Source organism: Phytophthora ramorum, assembly GCF_020800215.1.
Source record: "Phytophthora ramorum isolate Pr-102 chromosome Unknown Phyram_PR-102_s0007, whole genome shotgun sequence".
Lineage (NCBI taxonomy): Eukaryota > Oomycota > Peronosporomycetes > Peronosporales > Peronosporaceae > Phytophthora > Phytophthora ramorum.
In genome coordinates, this window is record NW_027150653.1 from 2,507,737 (window position 1) to 2,528,512 (window position 20,776).

At 55.6% G+C, this 20,776-nt stretch overlaps 9 protein-coding genes across 9 annotated transcripts; 4 read left to right on the forward strand and 5 right to left on the reverse strand.

Annotated features, from left to right (window-relative positions):
* Positions 1-32: 32 nt before the first annotated feature.
* KRP23_8810 (uncharacterized protein) lies at positions 33-1,118 on the forward strand (the record flags this gene model as incomplete). Its single annotated transcript, XM_067894300.1, has 1 exon — positions 33-1,118. The coding sequence occupies one exon, from the start codon at positions 33-35 to the stop codon at positions 1,116-1,118; it is 1,086 nt and encodes a 361-aa protein (XP_067743748.1).
* A 110-nt stretch (positions 1,119-1,228) lies between these two features.
* On the reverse strand, positions 1,229-1,885 carry KRP23_8811 (uncharacterized protein; the record flags this gene model as incomplete). The annotated part of the gene is made up of 1 exon (XM_067894301.1): positions 1,229-1,885. One exon carries the CDS (start codon positions 1,883-1,885, stop codon positions 1,229-1,231), a length of 657 nt encoding a protein of 218 aa, XP_067743749.1.
* A 145-nt stretch (positions 1,886-2,030) lies between these two features.
* Positions 2,031-3,842, forward strand: KRP23_8812 (Protein FMP42; the record flags this gene model as incomplete). The annotated part of the gene is made up of 6 exons (XM_067894303.1): positions 2,031-2,143; positions 2,209-2,276; positions 2,348-2,444; positions 2,533-2,613; positions 2,690-3,653; positions 3,777-3,842. 6 exons carry the CDS (start codon positions 2,031-2,033, stop codon positions 3,840-3,842), a joined length of 1,389 nt encoding a protein of 462 aa, XP_067743750.1.
* A 674-nt stretch (positions 3,843-4,516) lies between these two features.
* Positions 4,517-5,919, forward strand: KRP23_8813 (uncharacterized protein; the record flags this gene model as incomplete). The annotated part of the gene is made up of 2 exons (XM_067894304.1): positions 4,517-5,362; positions 5,440-5,919. The coding sequence occupies 2 exons, from the start codon at positions 4,517-4,519 to the stop codon at positions 5,917-5,919; spliced, it is 1,326 nt and encodes a 441-aa protein (XP_067743751.1).
* Positions 5,920-6,324: 405 nt separating this feature from the next.
* Positions 6,325-8,226, reverse strand: KRP23_8814 (Ubiquitin carboxyl-terminal hydrolase 6; the record flags this gene model as incomplete). Its single annotated transcript, XM_067894305.1, has 6 exons — positions 6,325-6,446; positions 6,522-6,609; positions 6,688-6,855; positions 6,947-7,063; positions 7,129-7,305; positions 7,384-8,226. The coding sequence occupies 6 exons, from the start codon at positions 8,224-8,226 to the stop codon at positions 6,325-6,327; spliced, it is 1,515 nt and encodes a 504-aa protein (XP_067743752.1).
* Positions 8,227-8,465: 239 nt separating this feature from the next.
* KRP23_8815 (Purple acid phosphatase 18) lies at positions 8,466-9,981 on the reverse strand (the record flags this gene model as incomplete). The annotated part of the gene is made up of 3 exons (XM_067894306.1): positions 8,466-9,309; positions 9,382-9,490; positions 9,552-9,981. 3 exons carry the CDS (start codon positions 9,979-9,981, stop codon positions 8,466-8,468), a joined length of 1,383 nt encoding a protein of 460 aa, XP_067743753.1.
* Positions 9,982-10,875: 894 nt separating this feature from the next.
* KRP23_8816 (Polycystin-2) lies at positions 10,876-15,042 on the forward strand (the record flags this gene model as incomplete). Its single annotated transcript, XM_067894307.1, has 1 exon — positions 10,876-15,042. The coding sequence occupies one exon, from the start codon at positions 10,876-10,878 to the stop codon at positions 15,040-15,042; it is 4,167 nt and encodes a 1,388-aa protein (XP_067743754.1).
* Positions 15,043-15,502: 460 nt separating this feature from the next.
* KRP23_8817 (putative glutamate carboxypeptidase LAMP1) lies at positions 15,503-18,405 on the reverse strand (the record flags this gene model as incomplete). Its single annotated transcript, XM_067894308.1, has 5 exons — positions 15,503-15,673; positions 15,756-17,352; positions 17,421-17,890; positions 17,955-18,036; positions 18,116-18,405. The coding sequence occupies 5 exons, from the start codon at positions 18,403-18,405 to the stop codon at positions 15,503-15,505; spliced, it is 2,610 nt and encodes an 869-aa protein (XP_067743755.1).
* Positions 18,406-19,044: 639 nt separating this feature from the next.
* Positions 19,045-20,379, reverse strand: KRP23_8818 (Phosphatidylinositol 4-kinase gamma 4; the record flags this gene model as incomplete). The annotated part of the gene is made up of 1 exon (XM_067894309.1): positions 19,045-20,379. The coding sequence occupies one exon, from the start codon at positions 20,377-20,379 to the stop codon at positions 19,045-19,047; it is 1,335 nt and encodes a 444-aa protein (XP_067743756.1).
* Between the last annotated feature and the right edge of the window lie 397 nt (positions 20,380-20,776).

Below are 20,776 nucleotides of genomic sequence, written 5' to 3' on the forward strand. Positions count from 1 at the left end.
ATGCAATTTAGTTTGAATTTGAAGTTTTCGTCATGTTCGTGTTCGAGGCAATTGACAGCGGTGACCTGGCGCTTCTGGACGTGGCCACAAAGGCCCAGCTGCCGTTCGACGAGTATGTGGTGGTTGCTGGACGTGTGCAGAGCTCGCGGCAGCTCACGTGTCTCGGCGGACGTGTCAAGCGTGACGGGAAGCGGCGGGTACTGGTCGTCCCGTTAGCTCAAGCGGAGGCTGCCGGAAATCCGAGCGTGCAGGTGCTGGACGTGGGCGAAGTGGCCGTCAACTTGTTGCAAGGAGTGCGCGCGTGCTTCCCGACGCTGGTGAAGAAGAATCCGTTGGCAGGTCTACCCATGGACGACAGCAGCGACTCGGACGAGGAAGATGGAGATGCGCGCAAGAAGCAGAAGCACGACGAAGATGCAAACCGCCCTGTTGACTCCGAGGCTGCAAAGACTCAACAGCTGATGGCGGACGCTGTTGAATACATGAGCCAGACACGCGTGAAGGTGCTCGCGACGCTGGACGAGCTGTTTAGTGCCTTCCAGATTGCAGACCCGACGAATGTGCTGATGTCGCTGCGCAACGATCCGTCGCTGCCCAAGCACTGCCAGTTGCTGTGTATGGACTGTCCTCCTCTCGGTACTGTGGAGAATGGAGCGCATGGCGCTGTGTCGCATGCTTTCTCTTCATCTTCAGGTCCGCCAGAGCCCTTCAACTTTGGCGTCTTGTTCTCGGAAGTGGCGACGAGCAAGGGGGAAGAACAGTTTCTGCATATTCCAGTGCCGCGCTCACCGCCTCTACCAGCGCCAGGAGCTCAAGGAGAAGACTACATGCAGGAGAGTTTCCAGGATGCCACGGTGCTGACGTTCGGCGCCAAACGCGAGGCAACTGCGCATGGCGGGGGCAAGACCTGCGAAGAACTGGTGAAGAACATCCGCATGCGTCACGCATCGGGCACATTCTGCACGCTCGTACTTCCCACGAAGACATGGGAGGAAGTTGTTGAAGAGCACAAGGCGTTCCTTCCCCAGGTGTGTGAGCTATATGGCGAGTTGCGGCAGCGTCGTCTCATGGGCAATGCTCCCTGCGGTGTCCCCATCGAGCTGCTACTTGAAAACTGAACGAAATACGCCACATCCATTGCAACAACATGCTGAATGAAGAGATACACAGGTAGGTCGTCTCGAACCCCACTTTTTGAATGGAAAATGTAGTTGCTCGTCTGCATGCCTTACTGTGGCCTGCCACTGAGGCACATCCAGTAGTCGTTCTCCTTCAAAATGGATCCGTCCTCGTTGTTCGTGGCGCGTGGTGTCCTCGCTCCACGCGGGTTCTTCTCCGGCCGCCAGAGCCACTTGGACGGGATGAGTCCGTCAAGCACGTCTTCGTCGTCGCCCGCTTCGTGCTCGTTGTACGACGTGACCAGCAGAGGTACTTGCACCTCTCCCAGCACGAGTCTGATAGCCGGTAGCCACTCGTCGTAACCCCAGATACCAGCATTGAAGCACACCACGAGGTCCGGCGCGCAGTACAGCGTCTTGTCCTCGAAGTAGGCCTCAAAGCCGCCCACGAAGTAGCTCACGTCCACGTGTCCCGTCTCGGCTTCATCAAAGCTGAAGCTTTGCAGGTGCAGCTTCCTGGATAAATTAGGCCCCACGAGCACCAGTTTGAGCGTAGACAGGTGGGTCTCCGTGGCCACGTACTGCGAAAAGCTCCGGAAGACGTCGAAAGTCTCAGCTCCCGAGTTGCCCTCGCGGTGATCGGCGCCCAGCAGATGCACAGTCAGCGACTTGCTAAAAGTGACATCACCACTGTGCGCGTGTTGCAGACGCTTGATCCACTCCACGAGCGTCGCGGCGCGGGTCTCACAGGCGGATGCGAATGCCATCGCTGTCGTTATTGGCACAACCTAGTATTGGTGGTCGCGGTAGCGTTTTGTAGGAAGAGCTATCTAGATTAACCTATAGAATTGAATGCCTGCGGTATAAAACTTCAGAAACGACGAACGATCGTATTCGTTGCACGTGGCGGCGATGCTGGCACCCGATACGACGTGGATGGACACGGGCAGCTACCCACACCGCTATCTCTATGTGGCGTTCGCCATCTTCCAGTGCTTTCTGGGCGCTGGGGTCATCTTCGGCTGGTACGGGGGGGCGACATTTTGGTTCTTTTACATCTTGGTGTGACGTTTGCATTGCTGCGTGATAGGACGTCGCTGGTGCCGTTGCTGGAGAAGGAGCGAATCTACAATGAATTCTGCAAAACTGGAGAAACCAGTACGTGGAGCAGGCAGAGTCGGAGGTGCTGATGTCGAGCTGACGGAGGAATTTCTGTTGTTTGACTGCAGTCTGTACGGAACAGAGCGACCGTCTCCAGTATGCCTTCACGATGGCAGTCTCCAGCAGTATGTGGTCCAATCTGCTACTCGGCCTCGTATTTGACAAGTCAGTACTGCACATTGCTGCGACTTGAATTGTATAGAATTATGAAGGCGATGCTCTTGATTGACTCGAGAATGCGATGCGCTTGTAGATTCGGACCCCGCGTGACGAAGTCGCTTTCGCTGGTGTTGTTGATTAGTGGCGCTTTGCTCATGGGCAATGCTCACTACAGGTGCTTTTGCTCGTTGGTTGGGATCTCTCCACGACTGCACTTTTGACAATGTTTACATTGTTGGTTTTCTTATCAGAGTGAACGCTGGAGGACACGATTTGTTGCTTTACGGAATGGTGCTTGTCGGGTTCTCGGGTCCGGGCATCCAGCTCTCTGGTATTCATATGTCCAACTTGTTCCCCGAGGCAACGGCGCTGGTTGCGTGCTTCATCGTCGGAGGTCTTCAGCTGAGCTTCTTGATTTTCACGCTGTTCGACCTCGCATACGAGCACCTCGGGTTGTCCATGTCCACGGTCTTTACGATGTACGCTTGCGTCCTGTTCCTCTCGCTCATCGGCACACTACTGACGGAGCCGGACACGCCGTTCGAGGTCGTTCCCAGTGAAGAGCACGAGCTCCTCTCGCCCATGCGTCTGCCTTCCGTGTTCAAGGAGGAGGAAGCCTCGCTGCTGATGTCTACACCTGAGTTAGAGAAGTACCGGAGACGCCATCGTCGACCAACTGACGAGGTTTTCTTCGATGGGGATCTTCACAATCGCTCATTCAGGACGCAGGTGCTGTCCAAGCCGTTCCTGCTTATCGCGTTCTACTTCTCTATCCTCTCGCTTTGGTGCAACTTCTTCATTGGCAGCATTACAGGCCTGCTGCGGTGGAAAGGTCTCCCTGAGAGCGTGGTGGCCAACTTGCTTGGAAAGCTGGCGTTCGTGCTGCCGGGCAGCGTGATGTTCATCCCTTTCGTGGGATACCTACTGGAGAAGTGCGGGTACACGTACTCGTCGTTGGTGTGCACGGCGGTGGCGCTGTGCTTCACGGTCATGTTAAGCAGCATGTCCACCGGGTGGATCGTGGCTGGCTTCGTGGCGTACGCGTTCTTCCGGACCATCATGTTCCCGCTGCTGTTCGCGTACCTGGGCCACCGCTTCGGCTTCCAGCACTACGGGGCGCTGTCGGGCATTGCGTTCTGCATCGGCGGCGTCGTGGGGCTGTTGCAAACGCCCATTGCTGCCATCGGCGACTTCCAGACCATCGGTTATGTGCAGGTGAGTGACGTGGTTTGCTTCTGATTCTGGTCCGAGCGGATCGGCATTGGTGGATCCATCTTCTGACTGTTGTGCTGTGGGTGTTCGTTCGTCTACTGCTTGCATCGGACCCCGTTATAATAGTTCGGGACACTGCTGCTGACCTTCGTGGCGCCCTACTTTGAGCGTCAGCGTGACGGGTACTACTAGCGCAATGGGGCGTGTGTTCTGTGCCTCTCCAAGCGCGACAGGCGCAATGCGAAACAGACCGGAAAACCAACGCACTCGCCGACATCGGATCGATGCAAGTCCATTGCCCGCTGACTCGAATGCGCCATGACTTCCTCGCGCGTGTTGCCGTCGAGTTGCCGTGCTTGGTGGCCGATCATGTCGCGCGCACAACCAAGCGAAAGTAATTGAGCTCAACCTTCCGTGTTGTGGCTTTCGGACCAGGAATTAGTATTATACAGATGGTGCCGAGTGTGAAGACTTCGTTTCTGCTGTTGTTTGTAGAGAATATTGCTGCTATTCTTGTGATTTTCGGACAGCCGTTTTTGGAGGTACCTACCCCGAGGAGCTGATCTTCCCCAGATGGCTGCACAGCTGAAACCATCGCAAGAAAAACACGCAGCCTTCCCCACCCTATAATATTAAGTTTACATATGAATCGATTCACTTATGTTCCCGTCACCCCCAATTTGTGTCCTAGTCTACATACATAAATTTAATTATCAATTCATATCGTTATGTGAGGGGTTGTGAAACAGCTGTATCATTCTTCGCAGACTTCAAATGTACCATTCCCTGGGTACAACTCAGTTTGCGGGGCGCCTTCCCCACTCATTAGCCATTTCGCCGAGCTGTGACGACTCCTCTCTCGCTCGATGTCGCTCTTCTCGCTCCCCAGCGTCCTACGCCGCAGCGTGCCGTCCGACGGCAGCGACAGCGCGCCGGCCGTGCGTCCATCCGTCATCAGCACCAGCCACCTGAATGCGCAGCTCCTCGAGGAGGCCAAGCACGCGGACCAGCACTTGTTCTTCGGGCCGCAGCAATCGGTGTTCGACGGTGAGCGCCAGCGTGTGATCCACGGCGAGCGCAAGATCCAGAAGAACACCAAGCGGTTCTGGCTCATGTCCGAGCCGCTCAGCATGGACCGTGACAGTACCACGTCGCTCATTGGCTTCCCCACGGAGCAGACGCGCGCCGGTGGAATCGGCAGCAAAGTGACGGCGGCCACGCGCTTCCTGGGTCAGAAGGTGGCGCAGATGAAGTTCCCGGCCTCGCACGTGAACGAGGACTCGTTCTGCGACGGCTGTGGCATGGACCCCATCGTGGGCAACATGTACTCGTGCTCCAAGTGTGTCAACTACCACCTGTGCGAAGGCTGCTACCAGCTGGGTATTCACGGCTTTGAAGAGTCCAAGTTGCTGCTCGACGTGCGCGAGGACTTTGCCCTGCGTAAGGTCATGGACGTATGCAAGAACAAGGTGCCCGAGGAAGTCTTCACGGTGCTGCTTAAGACGGTGTGTCGCGGACAGGTGGACAAGTTCAACTTCCTGGCCAAGTGGATCACGGCCGTCGTGCTCGGCCAGCCCGTCAACTCGCTCGAGGTGCGCGGCATCGAGATTCCGCACCTCGACTCGGAGACGCGCGCGACGCTCGTGCAGCTGCTCACCCCCGTGCTCGCGGACCGCACGGACCTCGAGGTGTGCATGGAATGGTTCTGTCCGGTAGGTTTTCTTGTTCTTGAAGCGTTCGGCGAAGATGGGACTGATTTTTTATTGCTGGCTTCTTGATGATGAATTAGGACGCTGATAAGATGGACCTGCCCGGTGTACAGCGCCGCATGGAGACCATCCGGATCTGGGTGGCCACCGACAAGGACCAGAAGTCACCCTTCGCTACCAAGGATGGCCTCAAGGACGAAGACACCGAGTCGGACATGTCCCCGACTAGTGGCAATGGAGATGTTATGGACTCGCCTGGCCCCGCCAGCCCCGTTTCGAGCGTCAAAGAACCGGAGTCGCCGGGCGCTACGCCGCCTCCGTCGCCCAGCGCAATCCGCCGCAAATCCACGGGAGCGACATCCATGACGTCCGAGTCATCGTCGCAGGCCTCTCCTCCGCGTCTCGGTGCACTTTCACTGGCTGACAAGACTGCCGAATACAGTTACGAGGACGAGGACGAGGACTACATGTCCGACTCGGTTAAGAGCGACATTGAGCCCCGGAAAGTGGACAGTTTGTCGCCCTCCTCCGGTCACCGATCGGAAGGCATTGAGATGTAAAAAGAGCGAGGGGAGGAGCGAGGAGCGGACAAGATGCGACTGTGAATGGGCTGCTACTCAGTGCAAGCCGTAGACACAGCGGGTCAAGTGCGCGTTCTTGGTCTTCCTTCATTTTGTTATTTTCATTTTCGCTTTGCTTTCACCAAATGTAAGAAGGGGTTGCTAGGATATATAAAAAATCATCTTCATCCACTGCGTTCACGTTCAATGAAGCTGGTATAAGAAACAACAGATTCGAGAAGTGTCGATTAACCTTTCTTCTTCTTCTTCGTGAAGACGGCAAGTACAGTACCCGTATCTCGTGTCTACTCGGCTACGTGCTCGCACGAAACCATTTGCACAACGGATATTTCACTCGTCGGCAATTTGTCGTGCGCTCTTTTATCATACCCACGCGCTCGCATCCTAGTTCTTGGCACGGTAGAAGGTAAGGTAAGCCATGTGCCAGTCACCCCCGCCCTTGAGCTTCATGATGTCCTCTGTCTTGCACGGCGACACATCGTCATCATCGTAGCAATACCAGTCGTCTATCATTGCACAAAACACGTTATCAGCTTCTTCGTCACCTGACGCGTATGATGAATAAACCACCGTGTGCTCACCTCCTTCATGGCGCACCCAAGCCATATAGTGACCAGAATCGGCCGAACGACCCTTGTGCGTCAGAATAGCGAACAGCTCGTAGTTTCCCTATGTCAAGCACAACACGAACGTAAGCATAAACCATCCAACCACATACACAAAGCACACTAGGCATCAAATACGTACTTGGAAGTCAATAGGAAGGTCAATACCAGGAGACTTGGCTCCCATCGAAAGCGCGCGAGCAGTCTCGAGAGCCGCTCTGTCCTCCTCGGACAGCCCGTCCATAGCGTCATCCTCATCAGCCTCTTCCTTCGTCTCTTCGACGTCCTCCTTCTTCTCACCTGCAGGTTTCTGCTAAGTGAAAGCGGTACATCAAGCAAGAACGTAATGAGCGTGAGTTCTCCTTTCTCAATTACACCGCACTGTGATACCGCGTACGTACGTCCTTGAACTCGTTCAAAATCTTTTCGGCATTCCTGTCACGGGAGATCTTCATGGTTGCCTGTAGCTCGTCAGAGCAGAAGTCGAAGACATCCAGTGTCGTGGGGAAACTGATAGGCTGCAGAACCAAACGTGTTCCGTCAATGGACGTGCCTAACAAGCGCAAGGAAATACTTTCTTTACCCGCAGCATTTTGCACTTGACACCGGTGTGGTCGCGGCTCTCCGGCGTCGCCTTCCAGTAGAAGCGCATAAACTGTACGCACAGGTACTTGGGCAGGCGGTTTATCCGAAGCGTTTTCTTCCACACTGCGTTGCGATCCAGCACATCCGAGTGCTTCTCAATCGTTCCTTCCAGTCCCTATTCACCAATCACATCTTCAATAAGACACCCAATCTCCATCCCAACCCAAATCAAAGCAACAATCATAAAACTTACAATCTTGATGCCTTCGGACAGGTGGTTGGTCTCAATGGTGATGTTGCACACGAGCTTGAGCGCCTTCTCCTTCTTCAAGACGGGGGTCTCCATCTCGCTCTCCGTGCACTCAATTTTCTCATTCAACTCCAACCCAAACAACGCGTCCACGACGTTGCTCGTGGGTCCGAGAGTCTTTAGTGCCCCCGCGGGTTGCGTCAGCGTCTGCTGCAGCGTCGCAAAGAGCGTGGACAGGAACTCCTCGCTGTCCTGCTGCATGTACCCGCCACTCCTGGGCGACTGCTGCGCGAACTGCGGGTACGCGCGACGCAGCACGGACACGAACATGGAGGGGGTGATGCTGTCCACGCTGCCATCCAGCTGTGTGTACATGTCCTTGAGTGCAGTAGTAAAGTTGTTGGCCAGGTCAGCAGACACGCCACCCGCCTGGGCCTTGAAAGCCTCGCGCAGCTCCTTCACGGGCCGCAAACACTGGAGCGTGGCGTTCATGTAGCACGTATTGCCGAGGTTCACGAGGCCTGCGGGATACACTGTGCCAGTAGCTGCGATATCCTTGGTGGTCATGTCCTCAATGAAGATAATGGGCTCCTTGGGCTTGTTCACCACCTCGGCCGATCCCATGAGCATGACACCCGTGCCATCCACGAGCTTGTCGAGCGTCGAGAGGTCCACGTCGTCCTTGAGCATCCCCTTCCAGGCCTTGGACATGAGCTTCTGGCGCTCCACAGGCACGGACGTGAGCGCGTACAGCTGCGCCTTGAGCACGGCCACGGGAGCTGACTTGTCCACCGCCACGTCCTTGAACACCTGCTTTCCCCATTTGACACTCACCTGGGCCGTCATGACTAGCGTTGATCCTTGGAGCTCTTGTTGGACTGTGGGGGGATTGAAGATCGCGACCTCGAGAAGCTTCATTTGATTGGCAGAAAACATATTATACGGCTGATGATTGGTGGAATGTGATTACGAAATCAATGTCGAATTTTGGAAATTGGATTCGTAGAGATTCGCACATGGCTACATGCATGCACTGCTTATAGATCTTAGGATACTTTCTTCTTCGCTTAACGTTTTGGCACCTCTCATCCCGCTCGGTACTTGGATGTCGTCAAGGCGACCGTATCACGCAGAATGGCGTCGCCCGTCGCCTGGTCTTCGAACCACTGCATGCTCGCGTGAGTGCGGTTGGCCACATTCAGTAGCGAGAAGCCGTAGTCAGCTTGGCGGAAGGCTGACCACTCCGGCTGCGGGTCGAAATACGTCGGTGCCAGGCCTTCGCGGTTGCCGGCATCGCCTAGCACAACGTACACGGGGGCGTCTTCAACGACCTTCTGCTTGTACACTGGGTGACTGCGCTCGTAAGCGTGGACGTGTCCGGAGACGACGACATCCACCTTGTTCCGGTAGAGAATATCCTCCATGTTCTTCTTCATGATCATGTGTGGCTCCATGCCCTGGTGCGCCGTGTTGCTGTTGTACCACGGCCCGTGCATGATTACCACCAACCACGGGGTGACGCTGCGGTCGACGCGCTGGAACTCTTGCTGCACCCACTCGTACTGCAGCGAATCGGGAGTCGAGTCGACGTACGGCGTCAAGATGACGAAGTGCACCAGGCCCACGCGGAAGCCGTAGTACAGGTTGCGACGCTGCAGCTGGTCCGTCCGCTCGTACGGCATACGGAATCGCGTCTGGTACGCGACGAACTCGCTCACTTCGCGCTGACAAGGCCGCTCCATCTCGTGATTGCCCGCTGAGATCATCCACGGCATCCGGGCAATCAGCGGCTCGACGAGCTTGCCCCACCGATCCCAGCGGTACTGCTCACTGTCGGCGTACGACAGATCGCCAGCACACACGATCATACTCATCTTCGACTGGAGGCCAGCGAGGTGGCGAATTGTCTCCTCCGAGTACTCAGTTTGACTAGAGTAAAGAAACAGATCGATTAGAATCAAGAGCGTTATCCTCAGCATGCATTGTAACACAGTAGCTTACCCGAGGTCACCAATCACGCCGAACGTCTGTGGGGCCTCACTGCCGACAGGTACAGCCGTCTTGAATGAGTACACAGGACTCCACCCACCCGTTTCATCACCGCACTGGTCTGTACAACACACACACAGTCAGCCTTTCAGTCTGACACAACGTACACCACTACTACATACAGTAGTAAGTCGTGTCCGCAACCAACTTGTCGCCGGGGATCGTCACATGGTGTAGCCACGGCGACGTGTACGTGCAGAAGTCGTACTGCTCGCACGGTTCCTCGGCCTGCTGCACGGTCGAAAGGGCGTCCTTGTCTAGTCCGTAGCGCACCGTGGACTTAGTCGTCTTGACTTCCGTCGCCCAGGAGACGGTCATGCCCAGCCTCAGCTCCGAGGCTGCAGCGTTTGCATTGCGGATGGCTGCGTAGCTCTTCACGGCCATTTCACCGGCCAAGGCGACGTGGATCTGAGCCGGCGGTGCAGCGTTTGAGGGCACCGCGAGCATTGAAGTGGCGTGGCTCAGACTCTCGTCGTACACCGGCACGCGGAACATGTTGACTAGCACAAAGGCTGAGGTGAAGAGCAGCACAGCGATGCCGAGGATCGCCATCCTGGAGTGTGTCGAAGATGGTTTTATTTCGAGAAGAGGCGCGCTCGAGTTCTTCCGCCCGGCGTTGGTGGTGCGAGTGTTCGCAGAATTGACTCGTGGGCGAATCGTCGAGCCGTACGAGACTACAGCCACATGGTCGGGGACAACAGCCAGAAGTGGCTTCATCCTTGTGTCAATACGAATGGAAAATGAGGGATGCCTTGCCCATGAGAGCCGAGGTGCAGGCAGATTCAGAGCGCTGGCATCCTGGCACCGGAGAGAATCTTCGTCCTCCGTGAGAACCGGCCGCGATGCTGTTTGTATTTGCAGAGCACCAGATGGGATCGTCCTCCAAAGTGAATCGGGCTTACCAAAAATCTCTTGTGACGTGTACGAACGCAACATAAGATTGGACCAAGACACCTTGAACACTTCAGCTCCACACGGCCCGCCCAAATACTGCAAGTGACGCATGACCAAGAAGTGACGAACCTCTCGACAATGTGGTGCATTGTTTACAGTTCATAGAAGTTCGGGAACCGAGAGAAGCAAAGTATTGGTTCACTGAGGAGTCCTCGGTAGCCGACACGGCATTCTCGTTGAAAGGATAGATTGTCCTCTACGCCGAGTTGTTGGTCGTGTTCATCATCCCACAGAGGCACTTGATCCGAGCAGGCAACATTTCTTCCGGCATCATGAAGGTGGACACTTCAAGGGTCCAACTAAAAAATCCAGCTAACGTTATAGTTTACGGTCATTTATAATCCAATCGGATTACGGCCCGAAAAAGGTAGGTGCCTTTATCTAGACATTTCCATGCTATTTTCCTAAAACCAATCTTTCCGGGCCGTGGGATCACTGCGAAAAAAATTCAGTCGCCGACACGTGCGGATTAGGAGACCCACGCAGCTCTCAATGGACGGCGACGGCGCGGCAACGCCCGCCGATACAGCGCCTCCCGCAGCGTCTGCACAAAACCAAGTTGTCCCCAGCAATGGCATATCCTCCACGCCTCCCAATGGCGTCTCAAGCACGAACGGATCGTCCGCCAACGCTTCAGAGGCTGCGGACACGTTCCCAGCCCCGCTCAAACCCAACCCGAAGCCTCAGCTGCGAGCGCCGCCCAGGCGACTGCGAAGCGGCAGCGGGAGCGGCAGCAATACAAGCTCCAGCGGCGTGCGACGCGAGTCCGGGACCCGTCGACCCGCCAGCGCCAACATGGGCATCGTCGTGGGTACACTGAGACGCAGGAACCGGGTGACGCTACGCACAAGTTCCTTGTCCGACGAAGAGGCCGACGATGTGGTCACTGCGCCGCCCAGAAGCGGTGCGAGCTTGGCACCAAGACGCGCCAAGAAGCAGACGAGTCTGCGCAACATGGCGTCGCTCGTGCGCTCGCATCTGCGCAGCTCCAAGAGTATCTCGTCTACTAGCAATGGCAGTAGCAGTGCAAGTGGAGAGGCAGACTTGGACGCAGACAGTGGAGGACCAGGACTAGAACGCAGCAACTCGTCGTTTGCGGGCGTCGCGCAACAACTCGTGACGTCCCGACGTGCAGCCAGAGGGTTTCTGTCCATGTGGACAAAAGACTCCACGGAGACCATGCACGTGTATCGCGGTATTCACATGGAGAAGAAGAAGCTGGACCTCGTGAGCGTGGCCTCCGAGTACAAAGAGATCAAGCGTCGACAGTTCTACCAAGAGCTCGTGGTCTACTTTGTCTTCTTGATGGTGCTCTTCTCGCTGCTGTCGTGGCTGCCCGTGCAGGATAGTTTCCACCAGAATGATGTCGTGGGCGCCCTAACTTGCCGGGAAGAAGGTGAGTGCGAAATCAAGACCTTCGCTGACATTTACGAGTTCGCTGGGAAGTTGAGAGAAGCCGTGTGTGACCGAGATGGCGTCACGGCGCAATGGGTTCGTGTTGGTGGAGTGGGTTTCAGGCAGGTGCGCGTTAAAGAGCAACGCTGCCGCGTCTACGAAGGGTGGGACGCGCCGTGCTACCCGTTTTACAGCCCCGAAGTGGAGCAAACGAACCCTTTGCTAGGCGAAAATGGCACTGACCGCTCGTACGTGTGGAGGGATGGTCTCGGCGAATTGTCACCGGAGCTTTACCGATCAGTTGTGGACTGGTTGATCTACGCTCCCGTAACGTCCTATGGCTCGGGTGGCTACGCTGTGGATCTGTGCGATCTAAATGATGTGAATGAGCTGCAGAGCGACAACTTCCTCTCTGAGCACACGCGTGCTGCAGCTTTCAAGTTCATTTTGCTGAATCCGGTCACCCGCGTCTTTACTATTGGAATGCACGTATTTACAGTGGATCCGTCTGGGCACCTAGACCACTTCGCACACAGCTCACACGTGCGAGTGATTGGGCACGAAAAGTCTGAGCAGTTTGCACTTGATGATGTCGAGAACAAAGCAACTATTCAGCCCAAGCTTCACAAAAGGATCTTCAGTGCTGTTGGCAGCACGCTTTCTTTGCTGCGTGATGCGTTTGATGTGCGCGTCTTGCTCTGGGTAGCGCTGTTGCTGTTCTTCATTACGTACTGCATCGGTGAGGCTACTGAAATGAGTACGATGGGTGCGGCCACATACCTTGGGTCAGATATGTGGAATTTGTTCGAGCTTACACACTTGGTGGTGTTGGCAGGGATGCTGAGCTATATGGTGCACTACTATATAGCTTCAAGCAACTTTGCACTCCACCTCGAGGAGCTGCGTGAAGGGCGTGGTGTGGAAGAACTGAGCCACTCGAATTCTCAGGAATTGTTGACAGTGTTCCAGCAGCTTTCCGACCTTGCATCACTCGGATCTGCTATTAGTTTGCTCAAGGTGTTCAAGTTCTTGCGCATGAATTCGACGCTAAACCTCCTTTGGCGAGTTTTGGGCATGGCTATGCGCGATCTAATGGGGTTTCTCGTCATCTTCAACCTCATTTTCCTGGGTTACTCGGCTATGGGCAGCTATGCCTTTGGTTTTGCTCTCGAAGAATACTCAACTATCAGCAAGTCATACGGCACTTGTTTTCAAATGCTTGCCGGCGAGATGGACTATGCTCGATTGCGCCAGGCTAACCCCCGTGTTGCACCCCTCTTCATCGGCACCTTTGTTGTCTTGGTCTTCCAAATCCTAGTCAACATGTTTGTTGCAATTCTGTCGGAATACTACGAAGTTGCAAAGAACGACGAGTCTGGAAGTGGTGATGACGTCGAGTACGATGTTCTTGCGCGAATCCGCAGCTTTGTGAGTGCATGCTCACCGACAGTCGTCGTGCCGAAGGACCATGGAGTTATCCGTCTCATCCCGTGGCAACAGGTTCGTTTGATCTCAACAAACCTTGTCGACCAGGAGGAGACCCGTCAGCGTGTCAGAAAGCTTTTTCGCGGGGCTGTGTGGCGTGTCGTCGCTCTGCTGCGCTTCGGAATGAAGTTTGATCGCCGTATTAACTTTGGTGACCGCAAGACTAACAACGGCAGTGGCTCTCACGGCGGCGTTGGTGGGGGCTCCAGCAATGGCAAGGATGAGCGCGAACTCGTATCGCATATCCGCCTTTCGGAGAACTTTGATCACAAGACTATTAAGGAAATGATTCCGATCGGCATCACTATTCGACTGCAAGGGGATTCAATTCTTGGCGATGGACTGGCGCTCAAGGTTGTGCACCACAGCAAACTGTCGGTGGAGTGTGTTGTTCTTGGTCCTAACGACCCTGAAGGGACTGCTAGGGTAAATTCTGCTGAGAAAGTTGACGGCTCACCGAATGCATTCGCACCTCCCCGCTCAATATCGTCGCTAGGGTCATTCGAGGACGAGTCCGATCTCGATGATGGTGCTCCGCGTGAGCGTATTCTTGAGCTGATGGGTGGCGAAAAATTGCGGATCCCCAGGCAGCGACTGGCAGTCCATTTGTGTCGCACCATGCTGCAGGAGCTCAAGATGGGGCTATTGCGTGCAACGAAGCTGTGGAACTATTCGAAGGATCACATGGTGGATGACTATCACCTCGGTCTGCTATTTGATAGTGTTCGTGCTGATGGTCGTACCAGTCTTCGTTTTGACGAGATCTCACGTATGCTAGACCTGTTCCTGCGCAAGGATAAGCGTAAGGCACTCTGTTCGCAAGCAGAAGTGCGGCGTGAGGCTCTTCAAGTGATGTACCGATTCCGCAAGTGCCTTATCGATATGCCATCACGTGAGAAGGAGGGTCACAACTACCGCCCGAAGCCTGTTGACACGTCCAAGGTGGAGCTAGGTCACCTCGAGCATCTTGGTGATGTACTGGCTCGCAACTGCCACGATATGTGGGCGCTCGAGCGCATCAAACAAGGGTGGCAGTACGGCACGGAGCGCGATGACAAGAAGAAGAAGCACCCGAACCTTGTGCCCTATAAACTACTTTCCGTGGAGGAGCAGGCCTTCGACTACCGCTCATCTATCGAAACGATCAAGACGATTGTGTTTATGAACTACGCCATTACGCGTGCGAACCACCAGCGCTCACACAGCGGCTCCTTCCATGACTCTGTTTCCCGGTCAGCGTCGATGATGTCAGACATTGCTGAAGGCATGGGCGGAAGCAACAGCTCACTGATCAGTGGCGGCTCGGAGTCTACAAGCCCACGTGCTAGCGATGCCGCTGTTTTCGAGGAGCTGGGCACTGCCTCTCACCCCGGTACGCCTGCTAAGCCTGTGCCGTCACTGTTGCGCGAAGCGATGAGCTTCCGCCGCAACAGTCTCATGGGCGATTCGCCGTACTTCACGACGTATGGAGATGGAAATGTCGAGGTCTATCGGCCTCTTCCTATCGACACGACGACTGTGGAGCTGCCTCCTAGGCTCTTGCGCCTTGTGGACCTGCTGGCCGAAAACGCACACGAGGTCTGGGCTAAGGGGCGTATGGATGAAGGTTGGACCTACGGCCCTCAGCGTGATGATGGTTCGAAGAAACACCCGTGCCTTGTGCCCTATGTGTTCCTCACGGACGATGAGAAGGAGTACGACATCAACATCGCCAAGGAGACGCTCAAGACTCTGATCGCGATGAAGTTCACAATTCTCGATCGCTCCAGCAAGTACTAATCCTGCAGCGATTTCTACGTTGGTATCGACGCAGGTAGCATACACGTATGCAAGCTTGGGGCCGCCACTACTGTGCGCTTTGGTGCATGGCTCGCTAGCAATATTGAACACTTGGTTTTACGCCAGATGCACTGCACTTCTTGAGGTTCTTGCGGAGGGTATGGTTGGTTTTCGCGTTTTACTTCGATAGAAACAGAAGATTGGCTTGGCGAGGTCCACGGATTCCGTAAGAGCAGAAGGTGAGCCTCATTGCTGCGTAGCGTTATTTCTGAGTAGTATCATAGCATTTGTTCGATGCCATCTAACTCATATTGTCAGTCGACAGGCATCTGAGGGGCAGAACATGAGCTCAAGTGATCATCCTAATATGCTGGATGCATTTGCGTGGTTTGTTTAATATGCCGCCGATGGCTAGTGTCTGGAGCGGGGAATTGATGGATACATTGCATATGCAATGGAGTTACTCCTCATCAGGGGCGTCCATAAGAATGTCGGTGGCTGCCTCAATGGTGAGGCAAAGGCGAACAAGCTCGCGACGCACGGTCATTGCATTGCCGCGCTTGAGTTCATGCGTGACGCCAGGGAAGAGACTCACGCGATAGTCATCCCACTCGGAAATGCCGTACAGCACCTGGAGACAAAATAAAAGAGGGTGCAGAGGATTAGTGGGGGGGGATTCATGAGGGTTCCAGCTTGGAAAACAAGAAACTTACATTCTTGATCCAAGGCATGTACGTCAGCCCCGAAGGGAGCAAGAACGCACGCTGAGCACGAAGCAGACGGTTGTTCACCTCCCGTACGCGACTGAAGTCAAGCTCTTCGTTCGAGATGACATTCATTTCGTGACTGACGCTGAGAGCAGCAGCTTCGAAAGCGGTGGTGGCATTGTGCAGACGAACGAGTGATACCGAATCGGCTAGACCTTCACGTCCAAGCGCATCCTCCAAGAATGCCTCGCCACGCCGCAGCTCACGGGATAATTCGGTGAAATCGTACTGCAGAAACTGCGCGTCAGTGAAGGACAGGAGGATGCTGCCGTAGAGCTCAGCAGCGGCGCGGTGGAATGCAAATTGGGGGTCAGCGAAGTGTGAGATCCAAGCAGGGGTGTCCGCGCCCGTGTCTCCTACTCCAAAGTAGCCTCCGTCAAAGCCAAGCTCGAGCGACGGTATGCCCAGCCGCCCAAGGAATGGGGAGACACGTCCTCCGAGGGAGCGATCCATAGGTGGCAGCTCCAGCTGGACATCGCTCGGGTTCTTCTTGTTGGCATCGTCAAGCCAGTATGCGAACACGGAGTTCCCACTGCCTTCAGGGAGCTCGTTGCTTGAGAAGGTAGCATTGATTGGCAACATGTCAAGATCGTCTTCATCTCGGCTGGAGCTCCCGGCGGCAAAAGCTGAGGCGCTGGATAGGTTGTGGAAGAAAAAGCTCGCAACGTCAGGGAAGGTCTGCTTCTTCGGTTGAGCTACAGCGGCAGTCATGAGGTAGATGTTCTTGCGGATCGTAGCAGAGGCCTTGCAGCGAAGTGCGCCAGCGCCGCGCACAACATCATCCAAGTGCAGGTAGACGACACCACGCCCAGCGTTCCCACTCCCGAATCCTGGGTACCGGTCGATCCAGTGCGAGCTACCAACCGAACCAAACTGTTCGCCGCCAAACGAGGCGAGGACCAGCGTGCGGTAGGGGGTCCATCCATTTGTCAGGAGAGTGCCAAGAGCTCGTGCAACCTCCAGGAACACCGCGTTTCCCGATCCTGGGCTAACCGCGCCGGCATTGAGCGAGTCACGCGGAGCACCCACGAGCACATGGCGATCGGGTTCGCGAGAGCCGTGCACCGTGATCACGACGTTCCATGTCGTTGTCAGCGAGTACACATTGCGGTTTGTCATTTGAACGACAATGTCCGCTGCTCCCGATGAGGACGTGGCGCCATCTACTGGGAGTGTGTACTGTACGCTCAGCGCACCACCCTCCCAACGCGCCCCGAACACGTCCGCAGCTTTCACAGACTCGAGGTCAGCCACTTTGTCAGCAGCACTTTCCATTTGAGCGAGCAACTCCTGAGCCACCGCGGCGCTGATGGGCATGCTGACAATGGGCGGGAGGATGTTGAACGTGTTGTTCGTCGAATAAACATCGTCGACGGAGATGCGATCGGCGTTGGTGCCCATGGGCCGCGTAGCCGAGAAGCCTTCTGGCATGGTCGGATCGCCGTCTCCCATGTAGACGTTGCCGAACGTTGTCGTGGTGCTGGGACGCCATGGCCCATCGGGTGCTGTGGGTCCTCGAGCAGCTCCATCGTCAGCTGGGTCACTACACAAAGGCACAGTGTTAGTGCACACAGTTGCTGGACGAATACACTCAAGACGCTGGGCACTTACGTGTATGTGAGCACACCGACTGCACCGAACTTGGATGCCAAGACAACCTTAGCTGGAAGAGATACGTCACCGCCCATGCGAACCAGCACGATTTTGCCAGCCACAGACACGTTGTTCAGTGCCAGAGCATGGTAGTCCTCTGACGCGCCAAAGTGAGCATATACAATTGCTCCTGATGCAGTGCCGTTCTTGGAGTACAAGTGGAACGCAGCGTGCGGCTTCGTCATGTTCTTGCCCTTTGCCTGTCGCTTCGCCTGTCGAGCTGCGTGTTCAGCTACGAAGTCGTACGTGGCCAGCGTTTTGTTGTCGGACTGCTGAAGAATATCTAGGGTGAGCGTCTCAGGTGCGTTGATGAGCATTTCGAACTCGTCCAGCTTGATGGAGCTCTCTGCAAAGCCGAAATCAATGGCTTGTGCGCGGATGAACTGTGCCATCTCATAGTCTCCGGTGGTGCCTGTGTGTCGAGATACCTATTGTGTGCACAACCACCCAGTTAATGATCAAAATGCAGATGCTCGCTGCCGTCAGACGTACGTTGGTGTAGAACTCGAGGTTCTTCTTGAATCCATCGGCCGATGTGGCAGCGATGAAGTGGTGTTGGATGGCTGGCGTCGAGCTGTACACAAGACAAGATAAGGCATCACCAGTTAGTGTTCGCCTGCATCGGCATGCTATCTTCGTTACGCAAGGCTTACCCGTAGTTCTCTTCGTGTCCGAGAATCCCCAAGAGCATGACGCAAATGGAGCTGGCAAGAAAGAGTGCCGTCACGAAGGCGATTCCGACGCGGCGACGAAGCACAATCTCCTCTTCGCTGATGCCTTCGCTCACTTGGACCTCGCGCGGACTGTCGGCGTACACGTTCGACCTCGTCAACGGCACCTTGGACTCGTCGCCACTGCTATCGCCCTCATCGAGGTCGAGATCGGGGAGCACCTTGAGTGCATCGCCCTTGATGATGCTGGCTCTGTCTTCGGAAGAGCCCATTGCGACCTCAACTGCAGCTAGACGTTGTTCTGAGCTCCGCTAGCTGGTTTCAGCAATGGGTGCTCCGCCAAGACCAAGACTGCACTCGATCGCACAGCCGTCTATCCTCGGAACTGCACTACGCACGCTATTTTTTGCTAGCAAGGTGAGATCCTGCGCCATGCTGACAATGAGGCAGCAAGAATAGCATCCGGCCAGCTCCTACTATTCCTGCTTGAGCGGGCATCATGCTGAGACTCGCCCGCTACCATCTGACCGACTTCAACTTTGGTCGCCACAACCGGCTTTCTGCTTGGATCAAGTCGGTTCCGAAGGGCTCACTTGGAAGTGCGCTAGACACGCTGGAGGGAGTCCACGCAACAGGACGATCATACTTTTTCTTGGGTTTACATGTGCCACGCCTCCGGTTGGCGTGGCACCGTCCTCTGCTTCGTCGAGGGACACTCGCTCGTGTCTGATCCCCGTCCTAAAATCTACACTAGTTCACAAGTAGGAAGGCGAGGCCTGCCTTCAAGTCTCGCGAGCTGTCCAGCAGCGTCGCGGTTCCTTCCTCTCCTCTCTTGTTTATTTTTCTTGTCATGTTTCTTCCATCAAAACACTCACTCACTCACCGCGCGCGAGCTCCACTCCGCTCCGCTTTCAACTAAAACAGCTGATGCTTCGCACTTTCTTCTTCGTTTGGCCCTCGAACATGCTCTCAGCCTGGCGAGTAGCCTCAGCCACGATAGCATCAAAGAAGGCCACACCGTCCTTATCCCCCGACATGCCCTCCTCCACAACCGCCACCGCCTTGGCAACAACCAATTCCAGCTGCGAGGGCGACGTGAAGTCGCCTTCGCGCTGCAGCAGACTGCCGATCTCGAACAGCGAGAACCCGGCCTCCGCTCCACGCTTCAGCACCGCCGTACACACACGCATCGTCGTCACGCACTCCTCCTCAATCCCAACAGCACGCAGCACGGCCGCATCGCGCGCTTCGTCCAGCGACGCGATGTGGTCGAGCTCAGCACACGTAAACGGGAACTCGGCCTGCGGCCACTGCAGCCAGTCAAACGTCGCACCGTCCAGGTGCTTGTAGGATGGCAGGCAAAAGCCGTGGTCAATCGGCGTCATACCGAAAGTCTGGTCGTTGGGCCGGGCGCTCAGCAAAATGTTGCCGGCGTGGCGGTCCGTGTTAAACAGCCGCACGTCCAGAATGCCGATCTTGTGCACCTCAGGGATCGCGAACTTGAGCGTGCCCATGTCTTCAGCTGAACATTGCGAGGCCACGAAGCGCTGCATCGACCCTTCCTTCTCCTCTCCATGTACACTCAAAACCATCAAATCCGTAACCGGCACGCCACTAAAGTTGCCGTATGCGTTGTCGAGCAAATAAGCGGCGCGTTCACGGAGCGCGCCGTTTCCAACACGGAATCCCCTGTTCACTGGGTGCTCCGTGACGCCCACCACCGCGTTCTCCTTCACGTATCCTCGCGGGTTCTTGGGGGCCATGTACTCTTCGTCTCGCGGCTTAAAGATCCCCATCGGGTTCATCTTCCTGGCAGAAGACGTGGTCGATACCGTCGTCAGGTAGTACACACCGCCGCATCCGTCGCTGGTGATCTGGAAGCTGCTGCCTACGTCCGCGACCATGCACTTCACCTGATCAGCAAAGCGTTCCGAGGCTTCGGTGGTGAGCCACTTGGCCCCCAGAGCAGCAGGCAACTTCGTCTCCGACTCGCTCTTGTCCACGATAGGTGCCTCGCTGTCGCGCTTGAAGGGTGACGTGCAGCGCAGCGGCGACAGGCGGGACTGCACGATCGGGTACAGTCTCGTGACCACGGTCTGCTGTAACAGGCCCTTGGCGTTCAGCATGGCCGAGCCGTGCACCCGCAGGCGGCTGAAGCGACTCGTGACCCGCTTGTTGTTGCTTGCCACCGTCGCTGTTTCATCCGCCTTGTCCGAGCTCGCGCGAAACCAGTCAGTGGCGCCCATGCTTCCTCTCTGCTTTTCGGTCTCTTCTGGGCGGAAAAAGTCTCGGGGGCGGGGCTTTTTATCCGATCTGCTCGTAGGCGAGGAGGTCAGAAGAGAGGAAGGCAGAGAGGAGAGAAGGAGCGTCTCTCTGGATGGAGGCTTGGAGAAGGCGGAGGGCGGAGCTTCAAGCGCTGCGCAGGGCGGAACGACGTGCGGACTTCAGTTCAATTTGCGGAATGGCGACACCACGCTGGAAAATAGCCAGCCGCATTCTCTATATCATGGTTTGCAGGGACTGCATAAGTAAATACATTCTAGATAAGAGGTATGCATTATAAAGAGATTTATTTGTATAGAAACACTTGCAATAGTGAATGGATTTGTGCTATAGATAATGCAATTGGGAGGGAGCGAGGGA